The 18,416-nt window shown below is 42.0% G+C and overlaps 1 protein-coding gene across 1 annotated transcript in view; it reads left to right on the top strand.

Annotated features, from left to right (window-relative positions):
- The window catches only part of LOC108794276 (cytochrome P450 4V2-like), a gene marked incomplete at its 3' end in the record, with an annotated part of 23,989 nt that extends 7,222 nt beyond the window's left edge, over positions 1-16,767 (top strand). The window contains exons 2-7 of the mRNA XM_018565285.1: positions 1,572-1,684; positions 6,765-6,850; positions 10,613-10,803; positions 13,631-13,700; positions 15,312-15,438; positions 16,585-16,767. Of these exons, the coding sequence (XP_018420787.1) occupies positions 1,572-1,684; positions 6,765-6,850; positions 10,613-10,803; positions 13,631-13,700; positions 15,312-15,438; positions 16,585-16,767 (770 nt within the window). The remainder of the gene's footprint in view (positions 1-1,571; positions 1,685-6,764; positions 6,851-10,612; positions 10,804-13,630; positions 13,701-15,311; positions 15,439-16,584) is intronic.
- Positions 16,768-18,416: the final 1,649 nt, after the last annotated feature.

Here is an 18,416-nt window from a genome sequence, read left to right as displayed (position 1 = left end):
ATAGTTATCCTTAAAGTCATTTTTTTTTGCCTTCAAAACAGTAATAGAGGGAAAATCTTTCAAACGGAACACTAGCTCTGGTGACAACTGTCTAAGAGGGGATTTCCCTTACTTCACAGAAATTAGAGGTCTAAACAATGGGGGGAATTTATCAAAACTGGAGCAGACAATATCTCGAGCAGCTGTGCATGGCAACCATTCAGCTTCTCTCTTCAGTTTGTTCAGTTAAGACAGGGATGTCCAAACTGGGGCCCTCCAGCTGTGGTGGAACTACGAATCCCATGAGGCTTTGCAAGATTCTCACAGCCACAGACATGACTCCCAGAGAGAGATACTTCATGGGCTTTGTAGTTTCACCACAGCTGGAGGGCCGGAGTTTGGACATCCCTGAGTTAAGATTTGATATTGAAAAAGAGAAGCTGATTGGTTACCTAGCACAGCTGCTCCAAATTTTGTCTGCTCCAGTTTTCATAGATTCCCTTCAATGAATATCTGTGAAATGCATATTTCCTATGCTCATCAGCTCCATCTAGTAGTCAGAATGCAGTATTACATCACAATACATTCAATCTGAAAAGAAAATATATTAAGAAAGTTTGTTTTGCTATTATTTTCAAAAACAAACTTTCATAGATATTCACATGGCCCTTGTTTATAAATAGACCCCTAACTCTGGTTTCCTGTTGTGGCTATGGGACACAGACGGCAATAAAATCTGACGGGTTATAACCATCCTTACTCTATCTAAAAGAAAAAAAAATATTTTAGCTTTACTTCTACTTTATTGTTATCGGATGTTATCATGTTCTGTCTCTAAGTGAATTTACGGTATGTTAAAATTCCTTTGGCACCTTTCCTATACTGACTGCATTTTGCAATAATCCCTCTTCACAGGTTTTAGTAACCCTGGCAGACCTCCAAATGCATGATTTCTGAATAGGCCAGTCTATTTTGCCACAGCATCAACAATTTAGACCGCAAAAGAAAAAAATGATATGGCCTACAGTCCACATATTATTTGATAGTGTGTAACAGGAGTGAAGGAATGGAGATGTAGTCCACAGGAGCCACAATAGAAGTTTAACATTAATTAACTTATTTTTTTAATTCATCACTTCCTTACAAGAAATGACCAGAATAGGCCTCTGTCTCACAAACTTTAGACTGGTCTTTGGTCCAGAGTTGGAGGAGAGCTGCACCTTTCCTACAATTTTTGGTAAATCCACCCTCCCTAACCCCTATCAAAGATAAACTGTGCTAACACCAGTAGCTCCTTCCCCATCCATGCTAAACAGTGCGGATGGGGTAGTCTCCCCTGCTGGATGTTATATTATGACAGCTAGTACTCGCTGTTTGGGCGACAGTTTTCCACCCAACCCCTTACATTTTCAGACTGAGGTTTGTCGAGCTGGGTGGTGCTGGCAGGCCAACTACAGATTGAATTTCACCTGATTCAACAGGAAATGGCCGAATATAAATCCTTGTATGGCCAACTTTACCCCTACCCTGGAATTGTGATTTTTTTTTCTGGCATAATTGAAAATCCATTTGACATCTTTTTATTTTTGCAGATTTTTTTCAACAAATTATTGAATTCACTGAGGTGCTCCGAGATTTACCATTGTTTAAACTGTGGATTGGTCCTCTGCCCTTTCTAATAGTTTATCATGCTGAAACTGTAGAGGTGAGTAAAATAATCTCTGCATACATTCACATCCTTGCTGTGTATGTTCAAGGGGAGGGGCAGTTAGTAGTTCCAGCATTTTTATAAGGGTGTAAACTAGGGAGATCTGGGATTTGGTTAGGTAGTTACAAACTTGCTTCTATTTGCATAGTTAATGGAAAGCAGCGTACAGAATTAATGCATTGTTTGCATTCCATTGAAGGAATCCCGTCGAAATAGTTTATTTAAAGGAGAACTATGGGGTCAGGGCTTTTCCCTATAGTTCTCCTTAGGGTAACGGGAAAACACAAACTAGCATCCTCCCGTCACCCTAGGCTCAGTATACCGCGAGCTACAGCTCGAGACGCCGGAGCGGATCCCGACATCGATGTCTGGATCCGCCCAGCTGCGCGAGTGACAGCTGGCTCTGCCTATCTAGAGGCAGAGCCAGCTGTACCCGCCCCCTCCCCCGTCCGTTCCGCCAGTCAGCGCTGGCGGATCGGAGCGGGGTGAGGGGAATCCAACCCCTCCCCTGTCACGGCAGAGAGCCGTGACAGGATCAAGAGGTGAGCGAACCCGGTATGTGTTCGCTCACCTCCCGATCTACTGAGCTGACCTGTGACAGTCTCATTGTCACAGGTCGGCTAGAACTATGAGGTGAGTGAAAAGCACTCACCTCATAATTCTTCTTTAATGTAAAATTCATTTTTCAAAAAAATTGCTGTCTGCGTTTTGCTGGCCTTGTGATGGCTGCCCCTCTATTTTTTCTATGGGTGTCACAGGAACAGAGAGTAAGGAAAAGTTCAACCTCAGTGTTATTGACAGAAATAAAAACCTGATGATTTTCAATTGGTTCCACTATAAGCCCCAAATAGGGTTGTACCTGCATCCCTAATACAAATAGAGTTACACCAAATACAGAATGTGACTTTTTAGGAGCAGACATCATTCACACAAAATGATCTTATTTTATTTTATACACATTAAATCAGGCAGGTTTCTATATGATTGATTCACAAGTTTTATACATCAATAGAACATCCCTGTCTGCCCATCACAGAAGAATTTGCAAATGAGAAAAATACAAAATTGTAACTGCTCAACCTCCACCAACAACTGAAAGTCCAGGAATTTCTTGTGCACATCAGGACTTCCGTAAGCCTCTGTCTGTCATAGAAAGAAGTTCCAACATTCATTGTAAATCCAAATATTAGCTCACATCTCTAACGCATTTCAGTCACGAGAGGTGTTAGTCACCGCTATGACTAAGGCCCTTGGCGAGTGAAATGCGTAAGCAATTTTAACATGTGAGCTGTAATTATGGATATACAACAAAATGTTGGAACTTGCAGCTGTGATCCAGGCACAAGCTCTTTATAGTTTGCAAATACATCTCGTATTCCATTCAATTTGTAAAATACATGCCAGTCACAGAGATCAGTGAATTCATGGATGGGAAGACAATGACTTCTCAACGTGTTCCACGAACCAAAGGTTCACGTCCTTGAGAGGACATATTAGGTATCTACAATTAGGACCCATTCACACTATGTGCAGTGACTGGATTTTTTTTGCACTGGATCACTGTTAGTCACCACTAGGGCACATAGAAGATAATTGTTTTCTATGTGCCCCATTTACAGCCCAATGTGGGAGTGATGTGTGGTGGACTGTAGTAAAATGTAGACATACTGTAATTGATGCCACTATAGATTACCACACCTCAGCACAATGTAAAGTGCTGCCGTGCAGAGACATGAATGGGGTGCACTTTGTACTCCCCAATAAAGATAAAAAAGAGACAAAAATAGGTAAACATTGCTCTGTGCTGTAACAACACTAGGCACCGCGGCCCACCACTGCCACCTAGTGCCGCGCAAATAGTGTGAATGAGTCATAATACAAAGACGTTATTTACTGTTCAATGATATTGAGGACATACTTGTTTAAATCACAACCAGTGAACATTTACTTACATAACTTTGTTTTGTTACATACGTATTAGAATCAGTCAAATATATATTATAATCATGTAGAATTAAAACCTGACAGACATTTTATCTCTTCCCCTCTCTATCCAAAGCTGAAAAAATGCTTGTAGTATGGCTTTAAGAGACAAATTTTATGGATGCTATAGACCCTGAGTGTAGCAATAATAAAACTATTTTTAGAATTGGATTTGAGTACACAAGTAACAACAATACTATCATTTTATTGTTCATATTAACCACCTGCTGTCCGGCCGTTGTAATTAAACGACCGGACAGTGGCTTCTTGAATGCGGGTGGGCGTTTTCAAACGTCTCATCCTGTCACGCTCGTGCCCGGGCGGCGGGCATGTGCGGGAATTCCTCCTGCAATGTAAACAGCCGATGATGGCTGTTTACATACAAGCAGTTGAGCGTCTATAGAGACGCCTGATCGCTTGTAATAAGCGTGCGGGTGTGCGCCCCCCCGCCGCAGCTGCTGCTGGCGATCCCGAGCTCTGCTGTGCCCGGTGCGAGCCCGGGACCAGCTCTGCGGCCGGAGATCAAACAGAGCTCAGTACACGAGTTCCGTTTGATCTCCTCTTCGGAATGCAGGGAGTGATGTGTATTACATCACTCCCTGCATTCAGTGTCACTCTCCGGTACAGAAACCAGAGAGAAGCTGGTGAAGCAGGTGTTTGCTTCATCAGTTTCTCTGGGGGTCCCTAGGTGACATTAGGGGTCTTAAAGACCCATGATGTCTTCATAAAGAGGACCTGTCACTGAAAATTGGCTATCACAAAGGGGGCCTGTTAGTCCCCTATGTGATAGCAATAAAGTTAAGTGAAAAAAAAATGTTTAAACAAAAAAATATAAAAAAATTTAAAGTCACATATAAAAGGTAATAAAAAAATTTAATTTTTTTTTAAGTCCCCCGCCCCCCACATAAACATGCAAACATGCGTCGAGTGCGCCTAAGTGCGTAAACGACGATTGCATCCATTACGCCGCACATGTTATGTATCGCGGCAAACGTCGCAGTGAGAGCAATAATGGCCAATTTTGGGTATGGTAGTTTTTACGAGTTCGCGGACGCACGCAATTTTAAAGCTTAACATGTTTGGTGTCTATTTACCCGACGTGACCCCAACTTTTATATTTTGCCAAAAATGTGGGTAATAATAACTGTTTTATAACATAACGTAGGGAAAACTGTTTTTTTCCCCCAAATTTTCTGTACTTTTTTCATTATATAGTAAAAAATAAAAACCCCAGTGATGATTAAATACCACCAAAAGAAAGCTCTATCTGTCCCCAAAAAATGGTATAAAATTCATTTCAGTACAGCATTGCATGACGGAATAAATGTCAGTCAAAGTACCGCAGCGCTGAATACTGAAAAATGGCCTGGACAGGAAAGGGGTGTAAGCACCCCGGTCAGCAAGTGGTTAATAAAAGTTGTGGTATCACCAACACTGTTTAAGGGTCAGAATGAAATGAATCCGTTTCAAGCAGTCCTTAACATTGATATGTGCACTGCATACAGCAATGGACTTTACACTTACTAATGAGTCCATTATAAAACTATTATCTTTTACTAAGTAACTACTTAATAAGTACTTAAAGTGACACTAAACTCAGGAGTGAAATATTAAAAACGCATTCAAGTACCTCAAGTACCTCAACTATTAACAAAAATGTATCTTAGTTGTGTATCACTCAGCTGTAGATTCTCAAATCATTTTCTGAATTGGTGCTGACACTGTCCTTCCTTTTGGAGGGTGACTACTTTTGTGCTCCATGGTCCCTTTGTGTGTTGTGTGTTGTAAAGTAAACACCGCTCCCAGCTTACTCCTGTGATGGACTACAATCTCAATACGAATTAATAAACTAAATGTGAGATTGTTGTCCATCACGGGATCGAGCTTGGAACAGTGGCTACTTTACAACACATACAGGAACTATGGGAAACAAGAGTAATCACCCTCCAGAAGGAAGGACAGTGTCCGTGTAAATTCAGAGATGATTTGACGATCTACAGCCGAGTGATACACTCAGTTACATTTTTGTTAATAGTTAGGGTACTGAAAGCCATTTTATGAATGAATTCCTAAGTTTAATATCATGTTAATATTCCATTTATCTAGAAGCTGCTTTTATAGTTACTATATTTTATTTGCAGCATAAAAAGAATACCGTATTTTTCCGTCTATAAGACGTTTTTTGCATAACTGATTACATCCAGTTTAAATTTTGCAGAGTAAGACAGACGCTTAATGGTACCGGTATTTACCGGTATTTTTTTTTGTTTTCTGACATTTTTATGGGCTCCCACTTGCATCTGGGCACTGGCTACACGCTCTCCGCAGCATCAGCTGACGTTGGGTACATAAGGCTCATGATTGGAGGAAACCTGTTAGATTGGAGGAAAACCCCGTGTGTAAGACGCCACTCCATTTTTAGGTAAATATTTTTAAGAAAAAGTATAGTCTTATACACGGAAAAAAACAGTATATGAGCCACAATCTTCATGTGTGTGCAGGTCCCTTGTGTCATCCCTTCAGGCTCAGGCAACAGCTTCCTTAACAACCATTGATGTTGATAGTGTGGGCAGAGCCTGATGGGGTTGCTGAGTATCACCGCTAGGTTCTGCTCTGTGTTCAGGCCTCTTGTGACTTTAGTGGACGTGAAGCAGTCTTTCTCGACATGTTTTCGTGGACAGCGTCCACTTCCTTAGGGGACTACACACAGGTAAGAATGTGTAGACATATAGACATATAATTAGACATCGGTGACAGACAAGGTTCATTTTTCAGGGTACTTCTTAGGCACAATTGACATTTCTAGGTGTTCCCTATAATAAAGCTTCACTTTTTAAAATTGATCTCAACTTTATTATGTGTGCCAGGAGACATGTAGCAACTTAAGGAGGGACTGAACTAGACCCACTCTATTTTGTGAGGAAATTGTTATTTCCTTCTCATTTTGTAGAGCTTTAACGCACAAGAAAGATAATATTGATATTGATTTTTTCCATTGTTTATAGTAAATAGTTCTTGTATCCCAAGTAATGAAGAGATGCAAGAAATGCTCACAAAGCATGCTGTTCCTTATTTGTGTTTTTCTGCTTTGCAGCCTATACTTAGCACATCAAAACACATGGACAAGTCCTTTGCATATAAATTTCTTCATCCTTGGCTTGGATTGGGGCTCTTAACTAGGCAAGTATATACCTTACCTTTATTTGAATGCATATGACACTTTCTAAACACTTTTTTTACAGGTCTATTCACAAAAGGGTGAAGAGTTAGGAGAAGGCAGGAGAAGTGAACAATCTAGGACAACATAGCTGAACTGGAAAGTGAGCTGAATTGGAGAATTTTTCCAAATCAGCTATGTTGTCCTAGATTGCTCACTTCTCCTCCCTTCTCCAAACTCTTCACCCTTTTGTGAATAACCCCCTCAGTGTTCACACTGGAATCGGCGTATCTTCTCAGAAGCTGCACACAGCGCGCCGGTTAAAGTAGTAACCAGCACACGCTGTATGCAGCTTCTGACAGCGTGGGAGACGGGAGGCTGGGCTTGTCGGTGGATCCAGGGTTCAGGTGAGTATTAAAAAAAAATATATGTTTTATTTTATATTTCTGGGGACATAATTTGTCAGGGGATGGTCTCCTCAATCCGGGGACTGCACTGATCACCTGACAGTCCGCATTGGCCATCTGAGAGCCTAATTAGGGAGCCTCCTCTGCTGCACCTACACGCACCAGTGAAACTCTCTGGACCCCTGGTGAGAGCCCACACAACCCTCCTGATACCCTGGTGACATCAGGCGGCAAACCCAGAGCTTCATATTATTCTGCATTGCTGTAATGTGTATTGCTGGGATTTGTAGTCCTCTATTGCTGATGCTATTCTGCATTGCTGTATAATGGTATTGCTGGGAATTGTAGTTCTCTATAGCTGTTGGTAGTCTTCATTGCTGTGTAATGTATTATTACTGGGATTTATTGTCCTCTATAGCTGATGGTATTCTGCATTGTTGTGTAATCAGGGGTGTGGAAATTTAAAAAAAAACTACTTGTCCAAGGGCTTAAGTGGGGGCCGAATCTACTTGCCCTTCATGCCAATCTACTTGTCCCAATACAAAAAAATAGTTTTAATCAAAACTAGGGATGCACCAATGCCGGTTTTTCGGTATCAAATACAAGTACCGATATTTTACTTTTGGTGCTCGCCAATACTGAATACCAATACCGGTGCTTCCACTGGCATGGAGCAGGCTTCCCGGGTAATCAGGAAGCCGGCAGCGGGTAATGACATGCCGCCCGGCTTCCTGATTGCCAGGGAAGCCGGCTCCATGTTGTTTGGCTGGCTTAATTGTGATTGGCCGGGAAACCGTCTTAAATAAAATATTAACCGTTCTGTAAGCAAAACTTAATTTTTTGGCAGTGCCCCTCCCGAGAATAGACTCGGGAGCAGCCATATTCTTGGTATAACCACTTCCAGCGGAGGACGTACATTTACGCCAACTCGCAGGAAGTGGTTAAAAAAACACACACACGTAAGGAAAAAAACACACTTATCACAAACTCATTCAAAAAGAACACACATACACATTCATTAAAAAAAACACACACTCTCACAACTATTAAAAGTAAAAATAGTAAATAAAAAAATGTCCCCCTCTCCTGCTTACCTGTTTTGCAGGAAGGGGGGCTGCATCCCTGGACAGAGGATGCACAGAGCACAGAGCACCTCAGGTGATAATATGAAGTGTGCGGGCCCCGGCTTCCTCCGGTGCTGCGGGGGTCCGGCCGCCTCCAACTCCCGCCAGGCACCTGCATGGCCGTCGGCCGATACACATGTAAGGTTCCCGGGCCCCTAAGGCTGCCCGGGCCCCTTACATGTGTATCGCGGTACCTCCCTGGCGGCGGCCCTGATCCCTATAATATTCTTTCCATGTCTGTAATGTTTGGAGCTTTAAAGCAGAACTCTGGGCAAATCAAATCTTAACCCTTGCGTTGGGGCTCACCTTGCACTGCAAGGATTAAGTGCTCATTTTGTCTAGGGAGCTAAAATAACAAAGTTATTTCAGCTTGCTCCTATAGTGCTCCCTCCAGCCTGTCTCCTCCTCTGCTCCAGCGTCCTCATGTCCAATATACTACTGGACTGCTTAGTGGAGCGGAGGGGGAGTGAGGCTGAAGGGACCATGCAGGGTATACCTGTGCAGTTTCCTGAGGGAAAGTCTTATGGCTTCTATTAATAATTCAACCGTCTGCTCTTTTCCACATATACATACTAAATAATTCAGGTTAAATTCTAAGTATCTCGGTTTAGGTTGGATTAGAAGATGAAGAGGTTAGTTTGAAGAAGGTAAACAAACACAGAAGGAGACACCAGGCAGTGAAACACTCCCACTCCAGCATGAATACACTAAAAAATATTTGCAAATAGTGTATTAAGTGTAATCTGGAGTTTTGCCTCATAGAAAACTACACACATGCACAGGTAGGTGCATAGAAAAGGCAATGGATTGACAAGCAGGTCCCAAAGAAGACCGACCAGCTGACGCGTTTCGGGGGAGCATCCCCCTTCCTCAGACCAGCCGCAGCTAGTCGGTCTTCTTTGACACCTGCTTATCAATCAATTGCCTTTTCTATGCACCTCTATGTGAGTAGTTTTCTTTGAGAATTATCTCTATATTTAATAAAGGTTGTTACACTAGGAGAGGGCGCCGTCTGTTCTTTTGTTTTACATGATATCTGAGGATACTTCCTAGTGGCCTTGAAGCCCCTTCACCTTTTCATTGATGTAGAAGAAAACCCTAATGCTGAGCGCTGCAGTATTTATAGTTTGAGAACAAAGGACATCTTTTGAAAGAATAAGTGCCCTTATTCTTTTTTCCCCCCTGCCCAGACCCAAAAGATCCCAACCCTCCGCAGATCTATACGTACTGAGAACCAATGGCCGCTGCTCTGCCGTTTGATGTCATCCAGTGTTCCAAGTCTTCCTCTTCTGGCTGCATTTGTCTCCTAGATAGTAGATGTCCCCAAAGGGCTGTATTGTGCAGGTTCGGCCAGAAGTGGGAGCATTGTGTCGATGGGTGAAAACTAGTGAAACCATGTGCGCCAGATCTCTAAACACGGATCTGCGCGCGGTGGTGGGGATAGAGGGGTGGGAGAGCACAAAGGATATGTGCACTTTGTTGTGGAGTATGTATTTGAGGGCAGTAGGTAGACCTTCTTCGAAACACAGATTTGTTAAGGAGGTTAATCATTTAGAAAATCTACAACTCCTTAATATAACATAAAAAAGGTGCACTGCGCTCTTACAAAACTATTAGGAATTAATATACCTAAACCAACCAAAAAGAAAAAGTGATCACATACTTAATTGAAAATAATCCACCAAATAAAAACACTTATAAAAAAGATCAAAGTTTCCATCAGCATGCTCCCAGTGAAACATCCACTTCAGTGATATCATCTGTATCTTATTCCAGTTCCTTAAAATGCTTAACAAAACTTGAGACTTTAAATATAGGCATGAAAATGACTTCTTGATCTTTGTTGTTTATGAATGGCTCTGTTGCTCTTCCTGTCGCAGCAATCATTGCTTGCAGGTCAGGAAGGAAATCTCCCCAGCTGAGACACAGACTGCAATGAAACTTGGCAGAAGCCCTAAACCTTGTATATTTCTAACTGACATTAGCATTTCATTAATATTTTGACAGAATTATTCAGATTCATTATGGTTCCATTTCCATATAACTGTGAGCTATATACAGTATATATGTAGATATAGATTTTACTGTTTTTGTACACAAGTGGAAAGAACTCTAAGGACTCTCCACTCATGACACCTAGTGATAATTTTGCAGACTGCACTTGCCCAATCAGTAAAAACGTTGAAGGTATTCTGAAATTAATGATGTACAGTCCAGTTCCTGGAAAAATAACAACAACATTCTAAATTTCCAGCACTGGGGAAAAGTGGAGAACAAGAAGAAAGATGATAACTCCAACTTTCCACTTTGCCATCCTTGCTGAATTCTTGGAAGTTATGAATGAGCAGTCAAAAATATTGGTGGATAAGCTTCATACTCGTGTTGGCAGTGGATCCTTTAACTGCTTCATGGATATAACTCTTTGTGCTTTGGATATAATATGTGGTAAGTCTTGCAATTATTGAGAGCACAGAGGGTTAATGTGTACAAACTAGGACAAAGAAAACTGCCAAAAGGCTGCTATAATAGAGTTACATTCATTTTTCGAAACTATTATAGTTTTCATTTCAATTTCTGCTGTTTGTTTACATCTGTTACTCTAAAATGGGTGTACATAAGCATGGGGTTCACTAGTCTTGGACACTTGCATCTCTTTACTACAGGTCTATGGGGTACTACAGGTTTAAGGGGTTGTATAGGCAAAATCTAAACTATTTTTGGTGTTTGTATTTTATACATAGTCCCTGGTTTTAGTCCATTTACACAGCTCTCCACCCTTTTCAGTCAATGGACTCCAAATCCAGGCTGTCATCTATGGAGAGAGGTCTCCAGCAGTAGCATCAAAGTACACGAAGCCTCTTAGGGGAAGGTATTAAGGGCTTAGGGGGAATAACCACTAAACATCATATGTTCTAGTTGTTACAACCCATTTAAGATAGAATTGCTGGGATTATTTGCAGTCCTATACAAGAAAACCACAATGGTTAGGCAAATCATGTCATCATGGTCTGATTTTTGCAGCGGGTCACTGAGTCTTGTTGAATTAGACACTGAGTGGTTGGTTTGCTAAAGGCAGATAGGCTATTCACTTTGCAAGGGAATATTTCCTTATCTCAGAGAATGAGGTGAAGCTTTGCTGACTTCCATCACCAAATCGTGTGCAACAAAAATACCGTTTTAAAAAAAAATTTCCTTGCACATGATTGCGTATCTTTTGCAAAGTAAATTTACACCTCATTCTCTAAGCTAATGGAAAATTCTCTTGCAGAATGAACAGACTATTTGCCTTCAGTACATCAACCCCTGAGGGCTGGTTCACACCACAAAGGCTGCGTTCCAGCCTTTGGAACGCACTGGAACGCAAGCCGGCCAAATCCCTGCATTCAGGGGCGGGAGGGAGCGTGGCGGTGCATTGAAGTCAGTGGCACCGCAGCCACGCCTCCCGCTCGCAGTACGATCACCCTTCACCTGGAATGCAGGCACATTAGTGCTTGCGTTCTGGTCCAGTGCGATTTGTAAAAATAGTGCTCGCAATATACTTTACTATTATTTAGAAGTATTTGTATTATTTCTGTCCTAATCTATCTGCTATTATAGGAGTATATTAGGAGTAATTCTACCCTGTTAATGTGTTGTAATGTTCTTTATTATGTTATATTATATGCACAAGAATGTATTTCCAGAATAAAAAAGAATGTTCTATTTTGCCACAAATAGGTTTTTAATTTTCATAAGAAAACAAAAAAAATCCTCTGCAATAAAATACAGTAAGACGTCTAATAGTGGGTGCTCCCCAGGGACCAAATGTGCTTTATAAGTTAATATTTTTGGTCTGGTGTGTGAAACTTTGTACTAACCAGGTTCACTTGTGAGCAGATTTTGGCTCTCTAAAGAGGACGCCTATCAAATACTGGAGGGGGAGAGAATTCTCAAAGGGTTGAAACTACATAATAGAAAGCAAAACATCCAAAAATCTTTGAGGGGGGGATTCCTTGCACTTTTTCTTTTCCTTTTCCTGATGACTAAGGCCTGGTTCACACCTGGGCGTTTTACAGCGCTGATCGACGAGCTGTAAAACGCTCAGCATGTGAAAACCAATAATTGCCTATGGGCATGGTTCCCACCTGGGCGTATTTCAGCGCGTAGGAACACGCTGCAAAACGCCCTACGCCCAAAGAATTACAGGAGGTTCTTTGGGGCGTATTTTCCACGTGTATCCATTAGGATACAGCCGGATAGCCCTCCTAGACGTGCGTTTGTCGCGCGGTTTTTTACAGCAAATCGTGGTAAAACTGCGTGGCAAATGCGCATATTCCATACGCTCAGGTGTGAACCCAGCCTAAAGGATAATTGGGGTGATAAAGGGCTCACAGACGTCTTACAAACAACTGCACAGGTAATCATGTGGTTGATGCACAATCAGCTAGTGTATTGAGAAAAAGATCATTGTGACAGGAGCGTGAATACATTTCTGCAGTGTGGCTTCACATTCTGTACTGTTTGTGGCCAGCCCAGCAACCATGTACAGCAGCAGGAGTCCCCTTTGATCTTCCCCATTTCATTTAGGGAGACCCTTTTTGGCAAAGTATAGAGTATGACCTTCTCTAGCTTTCATCAGGGAAAGAGAAAGCTGATCAGTTTATTTAATTGTATTCCCATAGCAGACCCACTGTAAGAGAGAGTCGGACTTAAATTGTTATCACCTTCTCCATTGAACGTGGATAAGCAGTTCAAAACTGTAGATTGTTGGGCTGCAATAGCGGGTGAACTCCTTTTTCTAATTACCTGGCCTGTACAGGGCCAGTGCAGTGTTTACGTTCTTCAATGCTGCTGATGGTGTCATGGGGTGGTGTTGGAACTTCTTGCACAGCCTCACAGAGAAACAAAGGCACACAGTCTGACATGCATGCTGCATGTAGCTTGAAAAACAGGAAGGAAGCCACAGCTTTATTCTCTACCTTATTCAATACAAAAGAGCACATACTGTAGATACTGTATAGCAGAACTTATAAACACTGCCATCTAGTGACCGAAATTGTATACTGCAGGAGTTGTTGCTATAAACACAGTTTTGTGTATTCTAACAGGTGGTGGTCCAGTCCAACACAGCCCACATTCTCATACTTCTCCAAGAGTATGCTGTCTGCCCCTTGTGCTACTGTCAGCAGCATTGGAGAATGTCAGCATTGCTCTGGCTTTGCTCTTTTTTTTAGCTGGAAGAATCATTTCTGTTGGGAACAATCAACTGATTTGTATCTAATTTGTTTTCTAGAGACGGCCATGGGAACGAAAATCCAAGCACAGAACAACAGTGATTCTGATTACATCAAGGCTATCTATGAGTATGTATTATACATAAGGCCAGTGTTTAAAATGTAATGTATAGTATTAGTGGTGAGAGCAGACTCAGAATACCTAAGATAATTATCTAAAGTATTGTATATGTAAAACCAAGAGATCTGGAAATAGAGATTAGCAATACAAGTAGGAATGTCATTTTGTAAATCACCGCCTGCCTGGAGAGTGTTCAAAGAGGGAAAAGGCGTGATTAAAACAATCATGTCATCTTACATTGTTCTCAGATTGTCTCTGTTTTATATTATCAGAATACAAAGTGGCATAAATGAACTGTGTCTCATTCTGCATGTGATAACATTGGACTACAGGAAACTCAGATTGCAGCTTATGTATCAACATGTTCTTACTAAGAGCTATTTCCTCCCAGCCACCAATCAGATTGAGATTTTTGTGGTAGATATGATGCTGATTGGTGGCCCGCAAAAGAAGTAACTGTAGTCCTTATGACTCTGGTCCATTTGGGCCTTAAAGAAGAACTCTGGGGGGAAATATTTATTGAGCCTTAAAGGAGAGCTATGGGGTTAATGCTTTTCCCCATAGTTCTCCTTAGGGTAACGGGAGGACACAAACTAGCGTCCTCCCGTCACCCTAAGCTCAATATACCGCGAGCTACAGCCCGCGGTATACTGAGACGCCACAGTATACCGCGAGCTACCGCTCGCGGTATCCTGAGACACCGCAGCTGAAGCGGATCCCGTCAATTATGTCTGGATCCGCCCAGCTGCGTGAGTGACAGCTGGCTCTGCCTATCTAAAGGCAGAGCCAGCTGTACCCGTCCCTTCCCCCATCCGATCCGCCAGTCAGCGCTGGCGGATGAGAGCGGGAGGGGGGAATCCAGCCCCTCCCCTGTCAGGGCAGAGGGCTGTGACAGGATCGAGAGGTGAGCGAACGCCGGTATGTGTTCACTCACCTCCCGATCTACTGTCTAAGAACAAGCTGTCTCAAATGATCGGGTGAGTATAACTTTTTTTTTTTTAGAACTTAAAAATGAGCAGTTAACTGTTGGAGTGCGGGGGTAGCCCCACTGCAAGGGTTAATACATTTTGTTTCCCCCGTTTTCTTCTTTAATGTTCAAAGATGTTTTATAGGAGTTGTCTGTGTTGCCTCACATTTTAAACTTAAAGAAGTATTGGGAAAGTAAAATATATTCTTTTCAATACTTTGAGCTGTCATGGGACACTGTAGCTGGCACATGCAGGCGCTATAAACCCAGAGCTTCGCGATGATGTAACTGCTGATTGTGTGGTGAAAAAAGCAGTAGTTCAAACGAATGGCAATGCACCGCACCTAGTGCACGGTAACAGGCATTAGGTGCGTTGTGGAATAGCATGTGTTAAATGTAACAATATAGTGTGAACGGGCTCTAAATCCTTGATACATTGCCTCCATTAGTCTGTGATTGTTTTCAGCTGTATCTGATTGTATACTCTGAAATGGATGACATGCATATGTGTATTATAAATTGTTCTATAAAAAAATTGTTCAATAAAAGAAAACAATAAGGAATTAGAACAAGTGAGCGAATGATAATGAAATATCTATAGCACTTCCTCACAAATAAACCTACTCAGCTCATTGAGTATCCTTTTCAACAGAATGAGTGACATAATACACCGTCGGCAGAAGATGCCCTGGTTGTGGCCAGATTTTGTGTACTCACGTCTGCAAGCTGGAAAGAATCATCATAAAAACCTGAAAATCCTCCACTCATTTACTGATAAAGTAGGTGAATCACAAACAATAACATCTACCTTCACACGTTGGCTTTCCTACAGCATTCTGTGGTTTCAGTTGTGTGTCCCTGAGCCCATACGTTTATACATGTGTTAAGGGTGCTATCACATTCACATCTATGTACGTGTTCATATCCACATCTGTACAACATAGAGTTCACATCTTCACATTTTGTAAGGATTTGCTGTGTGGCCTGAGATGGTGCTATATGCAAAAGGAGGTAACATGATGACATTTTGTAGTTTTTTGTATTACAGGACAGAAAGTCACCTTTGTGCTTGAACTATTCCGACCTCACATCACATTCCTTTCAAATATCCCCAGTTTTTTTTATACACAAATGTTTTTAAAGCTTCATCAATGATCTTTTAAAAACAAATTACATTGGTCCAGCTCGGTTATAATTCTTCATATGTCACATATGGAGATGCAGAAATTCACTGTTGTAATCTGTGCTACATACACTTAGATCTGGTCTCTTCTGGATGCTGCTGGAGCAACTTCCTCTCTGTATACTATACACAGGTATTTGTTTGCTCGGCACCTCCACCATTCATAAAACGTCTTGAATCTTTTTCAATTACATCATTTGCCCCTGCTCTCTGCCTTGTCCAATCAAAGAACACCTTGTGTTCATTGAAAAAATACAAGTCGTTCTCTGAATGGTGCTGGGCCAGTAACCCCCTGTGTTCCATATACAGAGGGCAATTCGCTCAAGCAGCACCTGGAAAAGAGCAGTACGGACTGTATGTAGCACAGGCTACTACAGTGAATTTCTGCATCCCCAGTGGATCCCTGGATGTGAGATATGAAGAGTTAGAAGTAACCAAGCTGGACCAATGTAAGTTTTAAAAAAGATAATTCCTGGAGTTTAGCTTTAAAGATTTACTTTGGAGCGCACTATTAGCCCACATGAAGTACTTGCTGTCCGTTTTGAATTTTATTTGAGTTGTGTGCTTGTTTACAGATATGCCTTCTTAATGTGTACCAGATAGTCTAAACATTTTTTGTGTAGGTTATTTGCTAGTCTTAATTGAACGCTAGCATCCTAAAGAAACCGATGTCTTAGCATTTTGTGTGTATTTAGATGTGTGCTGATGTGTGAAACAATGCATTGTGTTTTCTTATTCACAGACCATTTTAGAAAGAGCGCAAGAACTGAAAAACGCTGAGGCATTTCCCGATGACAGTGCAGAGTCTAAGAAACCCAAAAAACGAAGTGCTTTCTTGGATATGCTTCTCAAAGTGACCGACGATGCTGGTAATACCTTAAGCCACAGGGACATCCGTGAAGAAGTTGACACATTCATGTTTGAGGTACTTTAGTTAGCTGGAGGTCTAATAAACCCTCAATTACCTTTCTTGCTAGGCATTTGTTATGGAGTTTTTAACACTGCTGAATGCAGAGGTTTCAGCATATTAGTTCTGTGAACTTTGATGTATAGAAACAACCATAAACATAGACTTCCACTACAGTGTACACATCTGTCACCCAGTCTAAGCATCAATAAAAAATAATTCACACCATACACTAAATAGCTGATCGTTTTAACCTAGTAATAAGGTAAATCCAATGTAGCTGAACACAGCAAATAATACTCTAAAAACATTTAAAACCCCTCACACTTCTTCAGGGCTCTGCATGTATATCAAATGGTACTATCAGTGTATACCCCGTGTACATACACCATAGTATTGATTACACCCTCCTATACAAAAGCCTGATGTATGTCCATCTATCCAAATGTCAGTATGAGAACTGTTGTTCCATAATAAAGTATACTGTATAAATGCCTCTCATATATTCCTTATGTAAATCCTACCCCACACATAGCAGACCAGCATATACTGTTGTTCTTCTCCATCCAATCCATCAGTCCACTTTGTACAGTCAGTCATCAAAGTTCCAGTGTCAAATGGGTTATCAACCCCTCCAAATGTGATATATGAGATATATGCCACTTCAAACATTGATGTGCCCAGTATGTATGTATGTATGTATGTATGTATGTATGTATGAGCCTGCTAAATTATGTCCAAAATCCTTGAAATCACCTGCTTTCCCATATACTCAGACTCTGTATTGTTTAGAATTAACTTCATGTAAATTTAAGATGTCCCAACACAATATTCCTAGTCCGTGCTCATTTGTGCGTCCAGAGACAGAGCGTATCATTCCCTTCTGCACAGGCATCTAACTGGTGTGAAATGAACAGCCTTCTATTATACGAGGTATTGCCACATGTGACATGTTCATAAGAGTGTAAACGATCTCACCCGTCCTTACAGAGTCCAAGCAGGCCACATCCATCCTAAATATTCCACTCAGACCAATTGTGCAGGGTAGCACACCATCAAGCACATAAGGGCTTGACTTTGAATCAATGGCGGACCTACTGAACAAAGGGCCCTGGTGCAAGATTTTTTTGGGCCCCCCCCAAAAAAACCCCCACAAACACCGCCCTCTCCTCTCACAGCGCTCGGCCGGCTGTCACTTTCTCTCCTCCCCGCTGGGACACAGAGCAGCGCCCAGCGGGGAGGAAAGAAACCAGGGATGCGCCACAGCAATGCCACATTTACAGCAATGCAGAATGGCACGGGCTATAGAGGACTACACATCCCAGCAATACTTTATACAACAATAGCATTTCTGTATAAAGAACTGCTGAGATTTGTAGTCCTCTATAGAGGGTGCCATTCTGCATTGCTGCAACAGTACTTTATACGACATTAGGGTAATTATTTACCCTTACCTCTTCTGTCTTCAGCTGTTTCCTGTGTGTTCTGTGTGCTGGGTCCCCACTGCCGTCCGAGGTCCCATGGCTGCCCCATGATGTGCCTGCAGGGCCGTCTTCAGTGCCTCCTTGTTCCGCGGCTCCCTCCTCACAGCGGCCGGCGGGCCCCATACTATCTCGGCCGGCGGATGGGCCCCCCATTTCAGCGCCTTGCGGGGCGGGCCCCCCCTT

The sequence above is a fragment of the Nanorana parkeri genome, unplaced genomic scaffold (assembly GCF_000935625.1).
Source record: "Nanorana parkeri isolate BGI_ZX_2015 unplaced genomic scaffold, ASM93562v1 scaffold828, whole genome shotgun sequence".
Taxonomy (NCBI): Eukaryota; Metazoa; Chordata; class Amphibia; order Anura; family Dicroglossidae; genus Nanorana; species Nanorana parkeri.
This window is presented reverse-complemented; position numbering and strand designations above follow the sequence as displayed.